The sequence below is a fragment of the Ambystoma mexicanum genome, chromosome 5q (genome assembly GCF_040938575.1).
Source record: "Ambystoma mexicanum isolate Mex_15411 chromosome 5q, UKY_AmexF1_1, whole genome shotgun sequence".
NCBI classification, from domain to species: Eukaryota; Metazoa; Chordata; class Amphibia; order Caudata; family Ambystomatidae; genus Ambystoma; species Ambystoma mexicanum.
In genome coordinates this window covers 1,365,901,100-1,365,920,938 of record NC_090933.1, presented here as the reverse complement: position 1 = coordinate 1,365,920,938, position 19,839 = coordinate 1,365,901,100, and the positions used below count along the sequence as shown (strand labels likewise).

Genomic DNA, 19,839 nt, shown 5'->3' with positions numbered 1-19,839 from the left:
TTTGTCGTGAATATGCAGGCGTGAATCAGTTTTGTGTTTGGATAATCTCTTGTGCCGGAGAATGAGTGAAAAGAAATTCTGCACTCTGTCATGTTGCACTCTGTCATGTTGCACTCTGTACTGTGCCACTCTGTCATGTTGCACTCTGTACTGTGGCACTCCATCATGTTGCACTCTGTCATGCTGCACTCTGTCACGCTGCACTCTGTCACTCTGTCATGTTGCAGTCTGTCATGTGGCACTCTCTCATGTTGCACTCTGTCATGCTGCACTCTGTCATGTTACAGGCACAAGCCCTGATATATACGGCTGTGCACGTCTGTAAAACCTTTGGGCAAAGCAGTGTATATATATGCATGCATGTCTACAGATACACGCTACCATGTTTTCATTGCATTTTGTATGATGAATAAAAGACCATATACTAAGAGCCAGTGAATACACAACTGGCAATGTCAGGGTTCAGCGTTGGCTACCGACTGCTCTTGGAATGTTCTGAATCCCCTGGAATAATAATAATGTTGCTAAATTAAATATCTTTCCAACTAATCAATGCATATGTATTCCTGATGTATCATTGCTTTGATTTATTGATTGAGAATATTCTAAATGAGCTGTATCCGCCACATGCGTCTTCCATTCGGAGGTGGAGGTGTCATCGTCCAGACGCAAGGGGCTCCAGAGTCGCAGAACATGCTCTATGGTTTGGAACCGCCTCTATAGATTGAAAATTAATTGGAAAGAAAAGGATATTATTGAACTGTTCCAGGGCAAATTGAAGCAGCTGCAGAATTCTTTCTTAAGGTGATGTTTCCATGAATGAGTTGTATTTGTGGCAAGGTTCACTGTTACTCCTTATTGCTTCTCTCTTCACAGGTCCTAATGATATCAGATTAGTAAATGGACCTTCACTGTGCTCTGGGAGAGTGGAAGTCAGAATCAACGGAGTGTGGGGGACTGTGTGCGATGATTCCTGGGATCAGAAGGACGCCTCAGTTGTCTGCAGATATCTCAGCTGTGGACTTGTGGATAGATACACTTACAATTCAACATTCAGCACCAGTTCTTTGCCAGTCCTGATGAATAATGTACATTGCATTGGAGATGAGGCTGATCTATGGAACTGTGCACAAGGAGGCCTGGAACACAACATCTGCCCTACAGGGAGGCTTGCTGCAGTGACCTGCACAGGTAAGGGAGAAATCTCATCTCCAATAATCCTTTACTCATGATATAAAGAAATATGTAAGGGTGCCATATATCAGGAGTATTTGTAACAAAATAAACTTCAAGACATGAGTTTCAAGCAAACAAAAAACTTCAAAAATTCAGCTTTAAGGCACTGCAATGAAATCATGTGCAATGCTGCGACACATGACAATGGTTATGGTCTGCATGGCCACCCATTTACAGTCATGTGATTAGGGTGCAGGGAAATCACAAGGAATACAATAAACAGTGGTCGCACAGTAATTTGCTATGCTAGCTATTCAAATTCCCCTGTTCCATGAAAGCACAACTCATCCTGCATTCCTCTTTTGCCCTCAGTGCTCCCTTCACACTATTTTCTGTACTCACTGCAAGTAAATGTCTAATAGAGAGAGAGTGCAGCAGTAATCATCTCCTCCTCTCCTAAATGCCCCAAAGGTTTGTGAGGGAGTACTGGGCAAGAACAATTATTTCTTTTGAAGATGTTCCATATTGTATATTTAGAGTATTGCAACTGTAACCCATTGCATTGTCTCCATGTGTTTCAGTAAAGTGCAGGGGGACATGGGTCCTTTACAATGGGATGAGAGAATGTGACTTCAAAACCAGATGTTGCAGGGGAAGGCAGAAACATAAACCAGGGTTGAGGACAGGACATAATGACATGGGAACGGGAGGGTGGAGAAAATGCTGAATTAGAGATGTAGGGGTGACAGAAAAGTGCTATAGTGTTGTCAGTGAAGGGTAGGGAGAAAGGAAACAGGGTGATGCTGTAGCACAGAGTGCAACAAAACAGGTTTTTTTGGAAAGGAGAGCTTCAAGTTAGGATTTAATAAGTGGTAGAGTTGGAGTAGTACAGAGATTGAAGGGAAAAGCGTTCCAGAGTAGGGGAGCGAGGAGAGAAGGAGAGAGCAGACACTCCAGGGAGCACGGGATGCCTATGTGGTGGCAAGGAGGTGAGGTGAGCATGATTTTAACAAGCGAGGAGGAGCGGAGACAGTGTGATGAGCAGATATGTAGGGTGAATCATGGATAGTTTTGAGTTTTGAAGCTAATGATAAGAAGTTAATCCATAGCCCTTTCTTTCATAGATAGTGAATCAACCTGATGACAAACAGAGGAGGCAGAGGGAAAGCTAGAAAGGCTGAAAAGTGTGCGGACTGCACATTTGTGGAATCTGTCTAGAGGGAAAAAAAGCAGAGTTGGGAATCCTATATAGGAGACTGGCACAATAGTCAGATGTAGAAAGAACTAAGGAGGAGATTGGCTGGTTAGCAATACTGAAAGCAAGATGACAGCTCTCCCTGATATTGAGGAGGTTGAGTTTGGATGCAGTGGTAGATTTGGAGATGAAGAACGAGAAGTTGGGAGATTGGTTGAAGATGACACCAAGGTTACGAGCGGATGCAGAGGCAGGAAGGGAGTCAGAAGAGAAGAGAAGATGAGGAGGAGAGGAAGAGATAGCCTGCTTGGCCTGGAAATAGAGAACTTCAGTCTTAGTGGAATTAAGCATGAGTGAGTGAGACACTATCCAATATTTGATGGGGAAGAGATAGTTTGAGATTTTTGACAACAGCTTGGTGGGTAAGGAGTGAAAGGAGAATAAGATGTGAGTGTTGTCAGTTGCTAGAAGAATCTGTAAGAGGAGATCAGTGCGCAAAGAGCAGAAGTATAGAGAGGGAAGAGAATTGGACCAAGGACAGACCTTTGGGAAAGTCCAATAGTAAGGGGTGTCAGTGGGGAGGTAGGGCTGTCCCAGGACACCTGACATTCTCTTGTGGTAAGCTACGAAGCAAACAAAGCGAGGGAGGTGATTCAACCTTGGGAACATAAGTCTTTTTCAAATTAGGTCTGTTGACAAAAAGATGATACACTCAAATACAGACACTTGGAAGGCTGTACACTAACCACCAATATATAAAGGGGTGTGTTGTGTGTAATAATATATATGATGACATCACATACCTGGGCCACTTGTTTTTGTTCAATGACATATCTAGCGCAGGCGGTTTTGTTCACTGACAGTCAGAATATTAAAATTCAAAAGGTGCTATATATCTAGATGTTAACCTTGTCATATGTTCTTAAAGTACTTTCCTATGGGTTTGGTCTCAGCTCATGGTGCACATGCATGGGGCAATAAGAAGGCCTCAAACGCACAATTGACTTGCATAGATAAAGATAAACTTTAATGCTATTAACTTTTTCTGATGATGCTGTTTCTTTCTTCCTTACTTTAGTTTCCCTGTATCTTTAACATTACTCAAAATTCTTATAAGGTAGCATTCATTATTGTACTATCCAAAATTACATGATTATAAATATTGTACTTCAATGATGCATGCTGCAGCCGTTGCCTATGTTTATGTTTGATTAGGTTCCTGTATTAACAATAACACTCCAATACAAAGTTGTTCAGATGAGTACATTATTTAATAGATGAAGTAGTTCATGATCGCTCTCCCGATCACCCCTGACATTTTGCTACCAAAATTATAAACTCAACTCCTTGTAGGGACTTTTCATCAAAATTAATTTTACATGTGATGTCATCAGTGATGTCATCAATGATATTTGTAATATCATCTTTGATGTCCTAGGTGTTAGTCTTAGCAGTAAACGGAGGTACCACTAGTTATGGTTGCTTAGCTGACCATCACTGGAGAATTTTTGAGGTTTTTCGGTGTTACTTGTAACCATAACATTCCTTCAACTAAGTGTTTTCATTGAATTTCATAGGTTTTTATTAGTGCAAATAAACCATAATGTCCCTTTAACAAAGTTTTGTCAGTGAATTTCATAAGTTCTTATCAATGCATGCCATTTTCCTACAACCTACTAATATCATACCCAATATAGCAACATTTCTCTCCAATTTAAAGTTCCACCTTAAAACTCTGCCATTTCCCACATTCTAGCATCATTTCTAACACTTCTGTACACTTTTGGCAAATTTTTCCACTGTTTTTGCTTCCATCCATGTCTGCGAATGTCTGATGTCATTGTGGACCTTCTGGACAATGCCACGTGACCATGCGCTCACATGCGGCATGATATGTGTCCACAAACGCGCCCGCACTTTGGATCGGGTCCGTGCTTTGAGGACCGTTCATAACTAATCTAGGAACTTTCAAGCTCAAAATGTACCCTTGCACAGCTCCTACACCTATTGTCACTCAATATCCATTAACAATCGAGTACAAAGCACATACAGGGAAGAATATTAGCCTCCCTCCTCCCCAAGAGCCACCACTACCACAAGCTGGAGGACCTACACAACAAAGAAAGCGCATAACTTCTAAAGACAATGAAGAGGACCAAGAAGATGAGGCAGAGGAAGTGCCTGCCTCTAGCCCCAGAGAGAATCATGTTTTTGTTCAATGACATATCTAGCGCAGGCGGTTTTGTTCACTGACAGTCAGAATATCAAATTGGCAGTTCTTTACCATTGTTGGGTACCATTGTTGGGAATGTACCAAAGGCTAAAGCTACCAAAGTGAAATGCACTGAGTGCAACTTTGTAATCAGTCTCCCGGACTGCCTGGACAGTACTCCTACGGTACCACCTCCATGTGCTGCCACACCAAATCCAACCACTGCAATGCTCTCAGAAAGGTTGTTCCTTTCTTAGCAAGTAGTAGGCTGTCTTCCTCCACCTCATCTTCCTCAACCAATACTGTAACCACACAGCCTACTTCTGTGTGACACACAATCCCACCAGCTACCTTGCAAGCAATACAATAGGCTGTTGATCCATATCTTTCGAAGACACCAGTCCTCTACATATACTGCAACAAACCACTCTGTACGGGGAAGCAATTTCAAAGTGCTTTTGAAGCTGTAATCAAGGAGCATGAGAAACACTGCCCCCTATCTTAGAAGTAACACACATGCAACATATTCACCTGTCCACCTGGCCTCCATATTAGTGCCTGGTGCCTCTTCCCTCATTTCCCTCCCACCTTACGTTCTAACCTCTACGTCCTTTAGGAATCACCTTTCACAACAAAACAAATTGAACGAAAACAAATCTTATAGACTCCATCTACTTTACATATCTCAGTAAAGTACATAGACTCAATAAGATTTTCCAACATATCCATTAGCATTTTTTGTTATGCTAATGGCAAAAATGTGGCGTTCATCCCCTGTTCCAGGGACTGGAACGGGGGATAACGTCCCAGCAGCCCAAGTTATCCGCCTAAGCTTCGCTTGGGTGGATTACGAGGGCTCCGGACCCTTCTCCTCCATTCCAGCCCCTGTAATTGGGGATAAAAGCCCTTAGCACCACGGGTTCCCAAGGCAGGAACCCAGTGTGCTAAAAAAAAAGGTATTTTCTAAGATGGCCACCATGGAAAGGGAATGTGTGGCTCCGTACAGAGCCCCTCTTCCCTTTCCATGGCAGCCTGAAGAAGGCAAAGAGAGAACATATTTCCAGGAGCACATTTTCTTTTCCCTTTCAGACCTATCCCACTTTCGAATAACTTAACCACATAGCCGGTCCCAGGTGGAGATGGTCAATTTAACCCCAATTGTCGTCCCTTGTGGTCAAGTCCAGTAGCCAGATTGTCCAGGTCATGACCTTATGCCATGACCCGGACAATCTGGCCACTGCCCATGGCCACAGGCTATACCTCAGTCACCAAAGTTATATCATTATTTTTTATATCTACATTATGACACTTGCAAAAAATAAAACACAGGCAAATTTGCAAACCATGCTTTAAGATCCTTGCCAATGCTCCTTACACGAGTGTGCTGGAAATCCGGCCATGTTTTATTTTTTCAAAGGTGTCAAAATGTATGTACACACAATACTCATATAACTTACACCCCATTTGACAAACTCCATTCAGACTTCACACACACATTCAAGGTTGGGTCGGTAATCTCTATTAAAGCTTTTGTCCACATTCGTCAAACGGCAACAAAGTTATAAGCCATCTAAAAATGTTGAGATGCCCCCTCTAATTTTTTCCCCCTCTTGACAGAACCCCAACAAACTTTGCAAAAACATTTATATCCAGATTTAAAATCGTTTTGCAAACTTTTATGCAGATTCCTCAAATGGCACTACATTTATAAGCCTTTACAGTTTTTTTAGGACTCGTCTCTAGTTTTGTTCCCTCTTGACAAAACAGCGCCACACTTTCCAAAACTATTCAGAATCAGGTCTAGAATGGAATTCCAAGATTCCATGCCGTTTCATTGAGTGGTGCCAAAGTTATAGTCCATCCAAAAACTGATTTTCACCAACCCTGTAATGCAGGAATAGGCATAGATGTCCCCGGATATCTGAAGTGTTTGTGAACATCACAGGACTGTACATGAACTTCTGGACTGTTTGTGGACTTCGGGAAGGAAAAACACTTGTTTTTTGTATTCTTACGGCCATGTCCCAACCCATCTTCATCACCCTCCACCTCCCCAGAGATTGTTTGATGAGTTTGACAAGTGTAATGTGATGTTTTAATATGTTTTTACCGTGATGTTTGCGGGCACCGGCGGATTTCCGTGAATCCAACATGGCGGTTGTTTCCAAAATGTCAGACACACTTCAACCTTTTCACCATCCAATCAGTGTGTGAGTCCGTTTTCTGTAGAAATTACGTCTCCCGGTGGGACAATCAGAGACCCATCCACGGACCAAACCCAGATAGCACCAATATATTTTTGCAAATTTTGGGCCGTTAAAAAAACATACTGGATGGATTTATGTAATATGACAAAATAATAGTATGATTATTATGCATCAATAGGATGTTGATATTCCATTGATACTATAGTTTGCAGAAGGAAAGCAATTATCTCTGTAACATATACAGGCACTCTGCAGTGTGCTTTGTGTACTGGAGCAGCTTCTTGCACCCAGATGGGGTGGAGTGCGGGCATGGAGCAGAGGTTGCAATTCCACCATGAATTCTCCATTTACCTTCAAAGGCACATGATTTTACTCCTCCTTGAGATTTTCATGCAATTTTAAAAGAAATGGATTTGTATGGAATTGTCCTGTTTTTAGCAACCAGAAAAGTTGGCTACAAAACCCAATTTGCAGGCATTTTGTATATATTTGTATGTATTTAGTGTGTTATAGTTTAAAAATAAACTCGTTACACATATTGTAAGAAAAACAATTGTTTAACATATTTACAATATACAATTGTTACATTATATTACAGAGTCCATAGAGAATGAGTGAATACAAATGTTCACATTTCATTAGTTAAAACGGAAAAAGATTTACATGCGATTTAATTTAAAACAAATTATTCATCTAGGTTACGAATAGCCACAATAAAATTAACTGATGTAATAATGAACAATGTCTGATATTAATTTAAGATCCAATGGAAGAATTCTTTTTTTTTAAATAATTGAATTGTTTACAAAACGACCTAATGTCACAATTCTCATATCATCCAGAAATTTACATTTGAGGAACCAATGTTCCAAAGTCTCAATGTTATTCAGTATCTCACGTAAACTCCAAATCGTACATTATATTGTACTTTTGCTGTACAACCAATAATTTCATGTGTCAAATAAATATTTCATTTAATTGTCATGAAATTAAATTGAACAAACTTTGAAAGACATTTGATTAGTTATAGTGGACTAGTATTAAGTGTCTTCAATTCCAAGAACAAATAACAAAATAGTTTGAAGATGTCTACAGACAGGCAAGCAACCAAACACCCCCACAACTGCTACCACCCAGGCCACTCCTAACTTTAAACCCTTCTGCTTCTCCCCACTCACTATTGCCGAAGTTGAATGTATCATTAACAAAATTATACCATCCAACTGTCAAGGTGATTCGTGCCCAGTCCCCATTATCAAGGAGGCCTCCCATGATCTAGCCCCTTTCATAACGGCCTTTATAAACTCATCCTTCAAAACAAACACAGTCCCGGACAACCTAAAGGACGGTTGGGTCAACTCTCTGCCTAATAAACCGTCCCTTGAACCCAACCTACCTACCAACTATAGGCACATTACCAAGGTCCCATTATTACTCAAAATATTGGATTGGGCTGCTTACCTCCAGATTCAGGATTATCTGGAAGTTAACACTCTTCTTGGCCTAAGGCAATCCAGCTTCCGGCCTAATCACGGGACAGATGCTGCCCTTATAGACCTCAAAACACAGATCAAGGTGCTGAAAGACAACAGGAAAATAGCTTTTCTATTATTACTTGATCTTTCAGCTGCCTTTGATTTGGTTAATCACCAAATCCTTTGCCAGCACCTCATATCAGCTGCCCACTTTTCTGACTCTGCCACAGCCTTGATCAGATCCTTCTTAAGCAAGAGATCCATGCCGGTGTTTTCCCCGCTAGCATCTGCTGAGCCTGCGCCCATCCACTGTGTTGTACCCCAAGGTTTCTTTGTGTGACTAACACTTCATAACGTGTTCACTAAACCCCTGTTTGATGTTCTTGACTATCTGGGTGTCTCGTGCACAAACTATGCCGAGGACACCCAGATACTCATCCCCATCATGGGTGACTATGCAGTGGACACTAAATCCCTGAATGACGTATACTTGGTTATTTAGGTTTGGATGCCACAACATGAGCTTTGTCTCAATGACGACAAGACGGAACTCCTCATTTTGGGTTCACAGCAACGTCTGAATAAACTAGACCCTTCCTTCCAGTTGTTCATCATTAATGGAAATGTTATTAAGGTTTCTAAGGACGCCAAAACCTTAAGAATTTACCTTGATTCAACACTATCATTGTGTAGACAAACTAATGCTGTCAGCTCAGCGTCGGCCTACACATGCAAGCTTATTACAGCCTGTAGACAATTCTTGACTACTACTACTAATTGCACTATCTTGGCTAAAACACTCGTCATGTCCAAGATAGACTATGGAGTGCACTGAAAATATCGAGAACAAAAATGTCGAATGACAAAAATGTTGAAAAATAAAAGTAAAAAAAAAGTAATAATTTATTTTTTTATTTATAGTTATTTTTTGGCTCTCGTATTTAAAACAAAAAAGGTAAAATCAAAAAAAAAAGAGGGTTGTGGGGGAAGCCCCCCATTTCAAATAAAAAAAATGTGAACATTTTGATTTTCAAGGTTTTGACTATGAACCATAGAACCATAGGCTATTGTAGCACCCTTTACCTTGGGAGTAGCCAATCTAAACCTTAATAAACTCCAAGCCATTAGGAATATGTTTTATTTATTTATTAATGTGTTTTAGTTTATAAATAAACTTTTCACATAGTATATACATCATACACATAATGAGATATGTTTATGATCCATACATGTAAAGGAGTACAAATATCTAAAATCTACAAACTTAATTCATCATTCCTACTAAAATCATGCACTAAAAAGCAAAGGTTAAAAGATACACCTAAAACATGCACTTATAGCAATTATATTTCGCCAAATTAATTGTTTACTTACTCATGGAATACACCATGTGTATGGCAGAAAATACTCCTCACACCAAATTAAATCAATATCTTGAGCAAATTCTCAAGCGTAAGCCAAACATTATACATTGCAATATATTTCTTCAAGTTGGGAGTGTTAATAATTTGCCACCACAAGATGTCTTCACCTGTGTGTTTAATATCGTACACATATTTGTCATAGTGTCTTTTATACACGTTCAGCATCTTGGGGCAACTAGTCAATAGATGTTTCTCAGTCTCAACAATTTTGTTATGCTTGCACAGTCGACAGTGACGACCCGCCCTAGGGATCTTATCAATTACACCGGTAATGGCCACTAGAGGGAGCTAGTTCATCCTGACTAAAAGTATAAATCGTCTTTCCGTTAGATCTAATGCCATTAGAGCAGCTTTAAACATACCTAGAAACCACCACATCTCTAACCATAGACACAACCTACATTGGCTGATAACACTCGCCCTAACTCACAAGTGCCTGTCCAACCAGGCTCCTATGTACTTAGCCAACCGTCTCACACCCCACACTTCCTCTCGACCCATGAGAGCGGCCCAAGCTCATAGCCTATCCCTGCCTAGATTTAAACTTCAAAAAGCAGGCGGCGCTAGTTTCCCTGTCCTGGCATCTAAGCTCTGGAATACACTTCCGAATGCTATAAGAGCTTAACCTTCCTTCCATTCCTTCAAGAGCAAAACTAAAGGGTGGCTCTTAGCACAAAACACATAAGATATCAGACGATATACTAGGGATACGGTCATTCTGCCACTAAACCTTCGTATCCCAATGTTTAGCTCCTGTGCATATTACCTTCTGTACTACTCTGTTCATATCTCTGTACATAAACAACTCGTGCATATCCTTTCTGCCTGTACATGCTTTGTATTTTATTTTGTATATATTCTTGTCATTCAGTAGCTCTACCCACATGTTGTATGTAAGTTGGTAGAGCTATAAAAAAAAAACAAATACAAATAGCTGATTACAAATTAAACACACATCCCACATGGATGTCTAACCGTAAGGGGGTCCCTTATCAGACAAGCTTTGGATAAGTTATTAGCAGTAAGAGTTTCTTCACGGGACATTGCCCAGTTTGATAGGAATCACCTAACATGAATTAATTTTAAAATAGAGGGAACAGCGAGTTAGGTGGAGAATTCCTCATTTTTTTTTTTACATATAAGTAGATGTTTTTGCTCCTTAATCCTAGACAACAAAGATATGAGGTCCAATTCAAAATGAATGACAGCAGCAAGGGTAGACTTGGGTAGGGGCAAGCCCTCCCTCCATATTACACACTCTAATCGGTCTCAAAGGAAAGGTTGAAAGGGAAGAAACTCGACACCATAAAGCAGGGAAGATATCACCTTTGATTTCGAATAGCGTATTATTGGCACAATTAAAAATCGCCTCTATTTACAGTGGAGACTAGTCATTTGACTTCATCTTGCATATTTTTATATAACAACTATATAATGTGTGTAACAGAGACGAAACCCAAGATAGGTGAAATCCTTGAGAGTTTCCAGTCTGAAGGAGCCCATCTTCCAAACAAAGAATGATGGTTTTGTTGCAAAGGTCCATATTCAACACTGTCAAGGGGGGCACAAGTATCAATTGCTCAAGTTATGTGATGACATCACTAGTAACGTGGTGAGTGACATCGAGGATGAGGACGTCACTGAATACGGTGCTGCTTGCATAGAATGCCAGAGAAGCAGAGCAGAGCAAGAAGTCCCCGGGTGGTTGTTTTGGTAGCATACAGAAGAACGGGTGGGGTGTAAGATGGTTGTAGGGGGGGCTTATAGCATGGGGTCTTTTGTAAAGCAATATGTGAACAGGAAAGAAGCCATTTTGATTCTTGGCCGACATTTAGAAAGAGTTGCTCTCAGATAGCTCACAAGCAAAGAGCGGCAGGCACCCTGCAGCAAGCAGTGTGTATTTTATGAACATTCAGCAGGAAAGACCCCCAGAATATGGTACGTTCCAGTGTTTGCATTTAATTGCATGAAATACATGCATGCAATGTTACACGGAAATATTGCCAAATATGGACAACAACCATCATGCTTTCTAGAGAATTTTGCGAATTCACTATAGGTACCAAATTTCAGTAGTTCACTGATAGTTCTAATCCAGTCACGTTCAACATATTCAGGACGTGCTCTCAGGTCCCACTGTTCTACACCCAGATAATTTAAAATTGCATTCATTCTAGTATTATATGTATACTCTATATGCTAAGGTGAGCGTTCCCAGACACGCCAGATTTGCAGTCCATCATGCAATGTACAATGGGAAATTATGCGGACACTGCACAATTCATTCTCAAGGTCCAAGAGATGTGGAGGGCAGAAACAGGTAATGCCTGGGGCCAGTCAATACCCTTTTTCTATTTTATAGTAAAACAAGGCCTGCCCAAAGAAGTGCAAAAGGCACTCGACAAAATTGTGTGGGTCGAGGTGAAAGCGTGGCCTGGAATTCAAAGCATTATAGTGCATCATTGTAGAAGAATTAAAGAGCATGAGAAAGAAATGCTTCAGAGGAGACAGGCAAAGGAAGTGAGACTGGTACCGAATAAATTAGCCCAAGTGGGACCGACCCCAACACAGATAGAGAAGAGAGGATATACCACTAGCTTTACAAATGCCACAATAGCCGTGGTTTGGGCTGAAAGAGGCCAAGGATAGTGGGGCAGAAACCCACAATTCACTGGGCCACAGTGGCAAGGAAGATAGCAGCGTGGACATGGTGGGTTCAGAGTATGACTGGGAGGCCGTTCGGGGGAATGGGACCCAGAGGAAGAGGAATGTGGCAAAGATGGAACTGTGAGAACTGGGGGCACTTTATCAAGGGAGTGCAGTAGTAGATAAAGGGCCTCTTTAGAAGTTTGGCGATAATTGCCCAATCACGGGCACCGGAACAGAACGCTCTCCATTCCCATTTGAGCCCCATCAGGTTCAATGGGAATGGGGAGGTTGTATGTAACGGCACTGTTGCAAATGGTGCCGGTGCATCCGACATGCTGTGTTCGCGGGTGCCGCTCTGCCCACCAGGTCAGTCCTAGCGGGCAGAAAGGCACCCGCGAGCACAACTCATAGTTTGCTTGTCAAGGAAGTACGGTACCTGCAAGCTTACCGGTACTGTAGTTCCTCGGCCGGCAAACTTATAATGAGGTCCAATGTATGGGATATAGCTATGGACAGCAGAACTATGGCCCACCATCCCAAGGGGCTCCTCAGGGAATGACCCCTAGAATTACCTCAATACCATGTGAGATACACCAGGCTTACACTCAGTTACCCCCACAGATCCCATGCCCCGGTGCAACACCCCCAATAGGCAATACAACATCACCAGCCTCACACCAACATTCAGCAGCTGGGAAACGCAAACACCTTTGGCGACTTGCCCAATGGTACAGTGGCCCTAATTCAAAGGGCAACAGTGGTGGGGGAAACCTTTTCTTGTTCCCAGGAACAGACACATAGCCTTACTAGGACAGACCATAGCGAGGAATTGCCTGTCCAGTCTTGTGGATGATCCTAAACACAGAAGAGGAACCCTTGGTGGGGGCAGAGATAGAGAACAAACCATTGATCTTTATGGTGGATTCAGGAGCCAAGAAATTGTGCATCAGTTAAGGCACAACTTTCGCCAGGCAGAGATTCTCTGGGGCTATTTTAACCATTCCATATACAAAACATTTAGATCTAAAGGTGGGAGAAGGGGTAGTACATACGCTCCTTCTTTATTCTGAGAGCTCTCCTGTTAACTTGCTCATAAAGGATCTGCTAAGCAAGTTGAACATGACGATCTCATTCACGAACAACAGCAATGTCTATGCAGTGCCGCAAATTACCAAAGCCTGCTGAAGAGTGCCAACTGATTTCATTTTCTGCCCTGTAGTGACCCCTCAATTAGTGACAGGCACAATACTCCTAGATCTGCAAGTTTTTGTTGGTGCCAGCAAAAATAATTGTTGTCCTCGGCAGTGTCGCACTATATTGTGCATTGATATCACTGTACCGCTTAAAAAATCAACAGATGGAGAACATTTTGAAGACACTGATGATGACGGAGAGTTAATGCTTGAGATCTGTATCCTCTGCAATATTATGGTGCAGTACAGGAGAGTGCAGAGACCACTAATGGCCTTTGTCACACCCCCTTCTTTCACCCAGGGTGATTTAAAGCATGTACCAACACAATCATGGACAACTAACCCGCATGATGTAGGGCCACTAAGGGAGTGACCCTAATGCAGATCAATGCAGATCACACTAAAACATAGAGCAGTACTACCCTGAGTGAAACAATACCCACCCTCAAGGGAGGCAGAAGAAGGGATAAAGGACACAACGCAAGCCTTGCTGCACCAAGGGATCATAGTGTTCTCTAGCTCACCATGCAACACAGCCATATACCCTGTCAAAAAGGCAACGGGGGTAATTGGAGAATGATCCAGGATCTCTGCCCACTTAATGACATAGTACACAAAGAATTTCCCCTAGTTCCGAACCCGGCCTCCATTTTGTGTATTATCCCCAAAAAAGCAACGCACTTCACAGGGGATGATATAAAGAATGCCTTCTTCTCGATATCATTGCACCCAAACTCACAGTATCTCACAGTTGTTAGACATAGAGGGAAGCACTAGGAGTACATGTGTTTGCCCCAAGGGTAATGTGAGAGCCCTAGCATCTTTAACACAATACTGCACGAAAACGTAGGTAACATCCATGTGCCCAGCACAGTATCCAGTATGTGACAACGTGTTAGTATGCAGTGACAGTGAGCAAAACTGCTGCAGAGATTCCATTACCTTACTGCAACTGTTAGCCCATAAGGGGTACAGAGTTGAAAACGCAAAGCTCCAATACTGTCAGCTTGAGGTTCTCTATTTAAGAAAAGGGAATACAAACCAGATTGGCCCTCCCTTTAGATGCACAAGGGGGAAAACACCTATTTAGAGCTAAACATAATTAATGCTAGCTAATGAGGATCACACGTGTAATCATACAGATGAAAAAAACATTTTATTTAAAGAACCATCTGACAGTAAAAATGTGTTTCAAATGTGTTACTACACATTGATTTATTGTTTTGATTCAGCATCTATGACACAACATTTGAATATCTATCTTGATGGTCGCCAATAGCATATTGTTGTCCTTTTGTTTTTAAATATGATGTATTTTTTAATAAAATGTTGTTTGCCTTGCTTTCTAGAACCAGGCCCCCTGTTAACAACCAAGAAAGCTATCACCCATCTTTTCTTTGAGGTACTCTATTTAGGACAGCTCATTTCAGCAGATGGCAAGAGAATCGAACCAGACAGAGTAGTGAATGTGCGTGCCATGCCCAAGCCAGTTACAGTAAAGGGCATGCAGAAATTCCTGGGGTTATGCAACTACTGCAGGGCTTCTGGACTGTGCAGCATGCACAAGACCACTCATACAGGGCCTAAATGAAGCACAAAAAGGCAGCCATATGCTAAAAAGGACAGCAGACATGATGCAACATTTCGATTACCTAAAAGAAGTGATTTCCACAGCCCCAGTTCTTGCCACTCCAGACTACATGCAGGAGTTTAACATATTTTCACACTCAAATGGAACACATATGACTGCAGTATTGACAGAGAAGAGCACAATGGGCCATAAGTTACAGGCCTACTTCAGCAGTACTCTGCATTCAGTGATGCACGGACAGTTTGCATATGAACAAGCTCTCGCTGCAGCTGCCTTTGCCTTTGAGAAGAGCTCTACAATTGTGATGGGTTCTCAGTAAAATTGTATGTGGAGCACTCTGTATTTGTGATCTTAGAGAGATTGAAGTCCACCCTCACCACCCAGAGAGCATCAGCATATGAGATTATCATCTCAAGCCCAAATGACCATGTAGTACGATGCAAAACAGCACATCCTGCCATGTTCCTAACGGAAGCGGCTACAGACAAGATTTGGAACAACATAACTGCGCCACATATGAGGTCGAAGAGAATGCCATCCCAAAGTCAAATACAGTCCACTAGTAGTGGATGAGGTGTTCTTTGTTGACGGGTCAGCGACAATTGACCAGGACACAAGACAATTATATACTGGGGCGGCAGTGGTGCGCTTAGAAGCGAGGGAGTATGAAATACTAGTACTGAGAAGACTATCAATGCCCTACTCAGCACAAGCAGCAGAGCTCATAGTGCTCATAGAAGCACTTCAAGCATCGAAGGATTGTCATGTAACCATCTACTCAGACTCAGCAATTGTCAACACAATGGTGCATGCTGGTCTCTTGTGCTGGAAAATATGGGACTTTTGATGGGCAGATGGTTCACTTGTGCAACATTCAGCACTAGTAAATGCCCTGATTTCCATCCTGACAGTAGCATCTGTAGTGGCGGTCTTCAACTGTGCTGCCCATACCCTACAACGTTTCTTTGTGAAACGCAGCTGCAGATACGGTGGCCACAGTGGCAGCATACCTCCCAGTGCCCACACCTCCTGAGTACGTTGTCACTACCATTTTGGCACAACCAGAGAAGGACCCATTAGCAACACGGCCCACAACATAAATAATTCAGCTCCAATGTAGAGCACCACAGGAAGAGAAAGACATTTGGCTCAAGTGAGGGTGCGTACAATCACCAATTGATCTCTTATGGAAACAGCAATGCACAGGCAAGGCAGTAATGCCCATTGAACTACTGCTCACGGCATAGGAGCTATTGCACTACCCATCTCACAGTTCAAAGCAACACATTGCAGCAGACATCCAGGAGGACTGGTTCATACCGAACCTCCAGGAACACCTCAAAGCACTGGTTATACAGTGTACAACATGTCAAGTAATCAGTACTGGAATGACGCTCTGCACGTTACGAGGCACTCTAGCCCGCCCCATCGGGCCATTCCATGAGCTCCATATTGACTATGCGGACATGGGTGAGAGATGTAACATAGCTCAATACCTCATTGTAGTAGTGTGTCCCTTCTCGTGGTGGGTTGAGGCTGGCCCTTGTGCCCACCCAGATGCCAAATGTGCAGCAACATTCCTGGGCTTTTGATCAAATAATTGGCCACTGCATTCATTTTTTGGGATTCACAGGGATTGGATTTGTAATCGACACAGGTGGTACATTGTTGTTGGGTCATTATCCAATCATATTGATAGAGTTTGGTCTTAGCTCGTAGTAGATTGTCTAATAGAAGGTCCATGGTTATATCTGCATTGCTTAAGATGTTCAATACCGTTCCCCTCCATTTAACCATGAAATCATGGGTTGCGTTAGTTGGATGGAGCGCCAGAATCCCAAGTAGTGTGCTTTGATCTGGGGCAAGAATACACTTCCTTAGGAGATTGCACAAATTCCAAGAATAGCTGGCATTTAGAGATTTAAGACCTAGTTCAAATCGTATAATTGCTACTGGGACACAGTTTGGCAGCAGCAAAACCTGTCTCCAGGAGCGACGGGGGTAATGTTCCTAAATGTCTGTTAGAATATATTTTTAGTCTCAGACCCATTTAATAAAATTGGTACCGCCTTTTGCTTTCAGTAAGTCAGGACAGGCAGACATGAACATTTGCCGTATTTCTTGAGTATAATTTTTGCTTGAGATATGGCTGTTGTAAATTTTGTCTCAATATTTCTCAAATATGGGTTGTCATTAGGTCGGTCATTGATATCAGCACCCAAGTAAGTGTATTCATGTACCAGTTGCAATTGTTCGGTTTGTAGAGACCATGTCAAGGTCTTGGTCACATGACTTGGTTTTACACAGCGCATCACTTTGATTTTGGACACATTGATTAAAAGGTGGTTCTCTTCAGCATATGAGCCTAATTCATTCAGGAACCTTTTTAGCCCTCTAGTGGTTCTGGAGAGTAAAATAAGATCATCAGTATACAGTAACCATGCAATGGGGTGATCTCCGAGCTTGGGTGCATCTGTGAGTATGTTAGCAAATGTCACCATTATGTCAAGAATAAAGAAGTTTAAAACGTGCTAAGGCCAGAATGCAGACTTGTTTGTGGCCTCTATGAGTTGAAATGTAAGTAGAAAGCAGACCATCGAGAGTGAGTTGACCCTGTATGGTTGTGTCTGAGTGCAACATTTTAATTAGATTTACAAGAGAGGACGGGCATTTGACTCGATGTAACTTGTCTACGAGTAGTTGCCTCGATATCGAGTCAAATGCAGACGGAAAATCTACAAAGGCTAACAACAGTGATTGTTTGGTCAGAATACAATGTGCCTTAATAAAGGCTATATAGTCAATAGATTGATGTTGGTGCTTAATCCAGCTACACAGCCTGTTTGGAACGGATCTCGTTGTGATATAATAGAAATCGATTCATTAAAGTCTCTCAGCAAGAATGTCATAAAAATCTTGCCTGGTGTTGTCGAGAAGGGCTATTGGCCTATAGTTTGTTGGACATTGTCTCTTCCCCTTCTTGTGAATAGGAATAACTATAGAATGCTTCCAGGATGCTGGAAGAGGGTTTGACTTAATGACATATTTGAAGAAGGTTTAAAGGATTTCCGTCCATGCTTCCGGGTGTTCTTTGAACATCGCGATAGACTGTCCATCAGGGCCTAGGGCTCTAGATCGGCTGGATTTGTTAATAAAATGTAGAACATCGTCTTTGATGATTTGAAGGAAATGTCTTGTGTCTGTGACCAAGTGCATACAACGTTGGCAAGTGTAGTACCCACTGGGCTTCGGACACTCCATTCATCTGAATGGACTCCTGAGATACATGATTGGTTTGATTAAGAAGTGACCACATTTCGGCTAAATTTTTCTGCGCTATTGCCTTGAGCATACATTCACCATCTTTTTGGTGCACAAAGGCTTTGCGTTGACAAAGCCAATTTTTATATTTGGTTTTTCGGGTAGTGAGAGTGTCTTTCCGAAATTCTATGGGAAGTAGGGAATCTATTCTTTTGTCATGCGGATATTTAGTGTTTCTAGCATTCACTTTAGCGTTAGAGGTGTGAAGGTTCTTGTATTTAGTTTTCCCAGCTTTCACTTCAGCTTTAGAGGTGTGAAGGTTCTTGTATTTAGTTTTCCCAGCTTTCACTTCATCGTTACAGGTGTGAAGGTTCTTGTATACAGTTTTCCCAGCATTCACTTTAGCGTTAGAGGTGTGAAGGTTCTTGTATTTAGTTTTCCCTAGCTTTCGCTTCAGCGTTAGAGGTGTGAAGGTTCTGGTGTATAGTTTTTATAGTTTTCCCAGCTTTCACTTCAGCGTTAGAGGTGTGAAGGCTCCCAGATTTCACTTCAGCGATAGAGGTGTGAAGGTTCTTGTATGTAGTTTTCCCAGCTTTCACTTCAGCATTAGAGGTGTGAAGGTTTTTGTATTTAGTTTTCCCAGCTTTCACTTCAGCGTTATAAGTGTAAAGGTTCTTGTATATAGTTTTCCCAGCTTTCACTTCAGCGTTAGAGGTGTGAAGGTACTTGTATATAGTTTTCCCAGCTTTCACTTCAGCGTTAGAGGTGTGAAGGTTCTTGTATTTAGTTTTCCCTAGCTTTCACTTCAGCGTTAGAGGTGTGAAGCTTCTTGTGTATAGTTTTTATAGTTTTCCCAGCTTTCACTTCAGCGTTAGAGGTGTGAAGGTTCTTGTATTTAGTTTTCCCAGCTTTCACTTCAGCGTTAGAAGTGTGAAGGTTCCCAGCTTTCACTTCAGCGTTAGAGGTGTGAAGGTTCTTTTATATAGTTTTCCCAGCTTTCACTTCAGCGTTAGAGGTTTGAAGGTTCTTGTATATAGTTTTCCCAGGTTTCACTACAGCCTTACAGGTGTGAAGATTTTTGTATTTAGTTTTCCCAGCTTTCACTTCAGAGTTAGAAGTGTAAAGGTTCTTGTATATAGTTTTCCCAGCTTTCACTTCAGCGTTAGAGGTGTGAAGGTACTTGTATATAGTTTTCACTTCAGCGTTAGAGGTGTGAAGGTTCTTGTATTTAGTTTTCCCAGCTTTCACTTCTGCATTGGAGGTGTGAAGGTTCCCAGCTTTCACTTCAGTGTTAAAGGTGTGAAGGTTCTTGTATATAGTTTTCCCAGCTTTCACTTCAGTGTTAGAGGTGTGAAGGTTCTTGTATATAGTTTTCCCAGGTTTCACTTCAGCTTTAGAGGTGTGAAGGTTTTTGTATTTAGTTTTCTCAGCTTTCACTTCAGCATTAGAGGTGTGA

The 19,839-nt window shown here is 41.8% G+C and overlaps 1 protein-coding gene across 1 annotated transcript in view; it reads left to right on the top strand.

Moving 5' to 3' along the window:
* Positions 1-19,839, top strand: part of LOC138498429 (scavenger receptor cysteine-rich type 1 protein M130-like) — a 950,335-nt gene that overhangs the window by 266,413 nt on the left and 664,083 nt on the right. Inside the window, exon 4 of the mRNA XM_069622185.1 lies at positions 877-1,191. Coding sequence (XP_069478286.1) covers positions 877-1,191 — 315 coding nt within the window. The remainder of the gene's footprint in view (positions 1-876; positions 1,192-19,839) is intronic.